We start from the raw sequence: 3,464 nt of genomic DNA, 5'->3' as shown, positions 1-3,464 counted from the left end.
AGCAAACTGCCGCACTGCAGCCCCGAGCTCCGGCCGGCAGTGCCAGCACCAGCCCCTCCCCATCCACGCTGTCGGCACTAGAGAAGGGCAGTGGACTCAGGCAGAGCCCCCCTGGTGTGACTGTCAGCCGGGTTTTGGGCTCCCCGTGTGCCAACAGCGGTGACAAACAAGAGAAAGCACCTTCTGCTCCGGCAGGCCAGGCCTGTGGGGCACCAGCCATCAGGGATGGACCAGGCTGCGCCACGGCATCCACGGCAGATCCCAGCACAATCATCACTAAGGCAGCACCCACGGCCTTAGGAGGGACCAGCGCAGATGTTCCTAAAAGCAAAACTCCTTCCCCTCCGCTGTCTTCGCTGATGTCCACGAGCTCAGAAGGTCAGGCTGGAGGTGCAATCCCATCTGCTCCGTCTGTCCCACCCTCTGCAGTAGCACCCAGCCTTAAAGCTCATCCAAGCTCAAGCTCAAGTGGGGCCCTCCCAAAGCTGAGCTCCAGTATTCCTGCCAACAACCCTTTGGTCACCCAACTCCTTCAAGGCAAGAACGTCCCTCTGGAGCAAATCCTGCCGAAGCCTCTCACCAAAGCGGAGATGAAAACTGTCCCATTGGCTTCCCGTGAAGAAAAAGGGGCAGCGGCAGCAGCAGCTGGTGCTACAGGTGGAGCAGGGAGTGGTGCTGGAGCCGAGGGCGGTGAAAGACCGTTGAGTTTACCCACGCAACAGCTCGAGAAGATCTTTTGCCAAAACAGGCCTCTGCCACACATTCCAAGGACCTTTCCGCTCCCCTTGGGAAAGGACCCCAGTCTTGACCAGCACCAGTGCCATGAGGCGCTCAGCAAAACCACCCAGGAGCAGATCCTTCAGACTCTTATCAAGAGGGTGCAGAGGCAGAATTTGTTGCCAGTCCTTCAGCCTTCACAACTGAACCTCGCTCACTCAGGTTTCCAGTTAGAAAACAGCTCCACCAGCCCGAGATTCATGCTGGGTTTCATGGGCAGAAGGACATCCAAGCCTGCCATGTCTGGTCACTATCTGCTCAACATTTCCACCTACGGCCGTGGGTCAGAGAATCTGAGGAGGGGCTTCTCCTTGAACCCCGAGAACCGCGTGTGTCTGAACAGTCCTGCTGATGGTCCAAAACCAGAACTGGGGGAATGCGAGGAGCTGGCTGGCAGCAGTGACGAGGGAGATGCAGACGATGAGAGCGCTGGTGATGAGTGTGAACGTGTCCGTGTGAAGGAGGAGCCCCAGGCTCCTGGTGCGTGTGACAAAGAGCAAGGGTCTCACAGCGCCCTCGCTAAGAAGGGGGTAAAGATGGAGGCAGACGCGCCGCAGCCAGCAGCGGTCAGCAAGGAGAAGGCACAGGCGTTAGACGGAGCTACGCTCGCACGGGATTTTATTCAGGCCGCTCAAGAGCAGGTGGCGCAGGCGATGAGGGGGAAGGTGCACGGCAGTCCTGAGCTCTTCGGTTCCTCTGTGCCGTCCTCGGACTCTGCGCAGCGGCAGCAGCCTCCACTGCTCTCTCCTTCACACCCTCCCAAGCTGTCTGGAAACACCGCAGCGCAGCTCCTCGGGCCCAGTTACAGCGGGACGATCAACGTCTCCACCTCCCCAGACGTGAACCAGGGCTCTCTGATGACTGGGCTGTCTGAATGCAACCAGCTCTCCAGCACCATGGGGAACGTCATGTCCTTTTCCGTGACCGTCACCACCATTCCCACCAGCCAGGCCATGAACTCGGGCAGCCACGTGCAGACCATCCCCGTTCCGGCCTTCGCTGAAGACAGCGGCATGGAGGATCCCCCTTCCAAATGTTACTGCAGGTTGAAAGCCATGATCATGTGCAAGGGCTGTGGCGCCTTCTGCCATGACGATTGCATCGGCCCCTCGAAGCTCTGCGTCTCCTGCCTTGTGGTGCGGTAACCGCGACAGGACGGGCAGCAGGGAAGAGGATGGCTCGATGTTGGTTTTGCTTTGGGAAGAAACAGGAAATTTTCTACCTTGCACAAGAGACACGTAACTGAATCAGGAGCGCGGAGTCGCGTCCTTCCGTCGTTAAGGAAAGAGCACCTTCTTGTACAGTGAGTCCAAACCGAGCTCAACTACGTGAATTGTGACAAGAGTTTGCACTTAAGGAATTATGTAAATATGTCACATTATTTTGTTTAAAAGTATTTTTTCAATCTTTTAGGAGCTGGTGTGTGCCCTGTAGTGCAGTTGTATTAACCCCAGCCTGCTGTCCGGCCTGTTTGCCGAGCGCTGCTCGAGGCGGGGTACCAGCCCCTGGCAAACCCTCGGCCTGGCGTCAGTCTTCTCTGCACCGGGAGAACAACTGGGTAATCCCAAATCCAAACGCTGGTGCTGACGGAGTGCCGGTGCAGGAGCCCTGGCTGGGCTTGCTGCTGCTCTCGATTCTAGTTCCGATTTTCCGAGCTGGAAGGCGTTAACACAGCACCAGCCACCCGTGTCCTCGCTGTGGGCTGGCGAGCAGGCTGGCTGCGGGAGGCACGCTGGGCTGTGCAGTATGGCTGCTGGTTCCACTGGCGTATCCCCTCCTCTCCAGGGAGCCCCTTGCAGCCACCTCAGGCTGAGGGGGGCAGCGCCTTTGCTACTGGAGAATGCTGAAACAGGCACCTACTGACCACGGGAGTCGAGCGCTCGATCCCTAGAACCGCTGCGGAGCTGGGGGTGTCGGTGAGCCCAGGAACCGTGTAAAGCCGAGGTCACCAATGTGTGCTGAACTGCGTCGCGTTTCAGGACTTTTCCCGGCAGCAAGTTGTGTTTTTAGGCATTTGGAGTGAGCTGGGCAGTGCCACCCCCGGCCACGACCCGCTCGCCATCGTGAGCCCAGGAACCTGTTAAAGCCGAGGTCACCAATGTGTGCTGAACTGCGTCGCGTTTCAGGACTTTTCCCGGCAGAAAGTTGTGTTTTTAGGCATTTGGAGTGAGCTGGGCAGTGCCACCCCCGGCCACGACCCGCTCGCCATCAGGGCACACGCTGCGGCATCATCCTTAGTCCGGCTGTTTTCTGGGAGGATCACGGTGCTCAGCCAAAGCCTCATGGTGGTCGGATGTCACCGATTGCTGTAGAAGGTTTTATGTTCAGCCAAGCACAGGGAAGGGAGAACAAGTGTCTTGTAGGGCCTGACCGTGCACCCACGATGGGCATCTCACTGTGTTTGGAAATACCAAATCAGGACTGATGCAGCTCGGGTTTCGCTCAGTGGAGGTCGGGGCTGCAGGGACGGGGGGATGCTGGGGAAGGGGGCTGCAGCGCCCGCCCGGTACTGGGTCATGGGACACGGCTGGTGGTGCTCACCCTTGTTCACTTCCATTAACCAGAATTAAGCCGCGGTGAAAGCTGTTGGCAGAGGGTTTGGTGCTCCCAGCTAGGCGTGATGCCAGGCTGGCTCACGGAGCACGCCCCCGGCTGCGCTCCCGCCTACCGCGTCACGGCCAGGGGCT

General features: G+C 58.8%; 1 protein-coding gene across 1 annotated transcript in view; it reads left to right on the top strand.

Moving 5' to 3' along the window:
- The window catches only part of ASXL2 (additional sex combs like transcriptional regulator 2), a gene marked incomplete at its 5' end in the record, with an annotated part of 51,257 nt that extends 49,335 nt beyond the window's left edge, over nucleotides 1-1,922 (top strand). The window contains one exon of the mRNA XM_010142315.1: nucleotides 3-1,922. Within this exon, the coding sequence (XP_010140617.1) occupies nucleotides 3-1,922 (1,920 nt within the window). The remainder of the gene's footprint in view (nucleotides 1-2) is intronic.
- Between the last annotated feature and the right edge of the window lie 1,542 nt (nucleotides 1,923-3,464).

This window comes from Buceros rhinoceros, unplaced genomic scaffold, assembly GCF_000710305.1.
Source record: "Buceros rhinoceros silvestris isolate BGI_N320 unplaced genomic scaffold, ASM71030v1 scaffold7238, whole genome shotgun sequence".
In the NCBI taxonomy this organism is placed as follows: domain Eukaryota; kingdom Metazoa; phylum Chordata; class Aves; order Bucerotiformes; family Bucerotidae; genus Buceros; species Buceros rhinoceros.
Note: the sequence above shows the minus strand (reverse complement) of the source record. Positions and strands in the feature narration are given on the sequence as shown.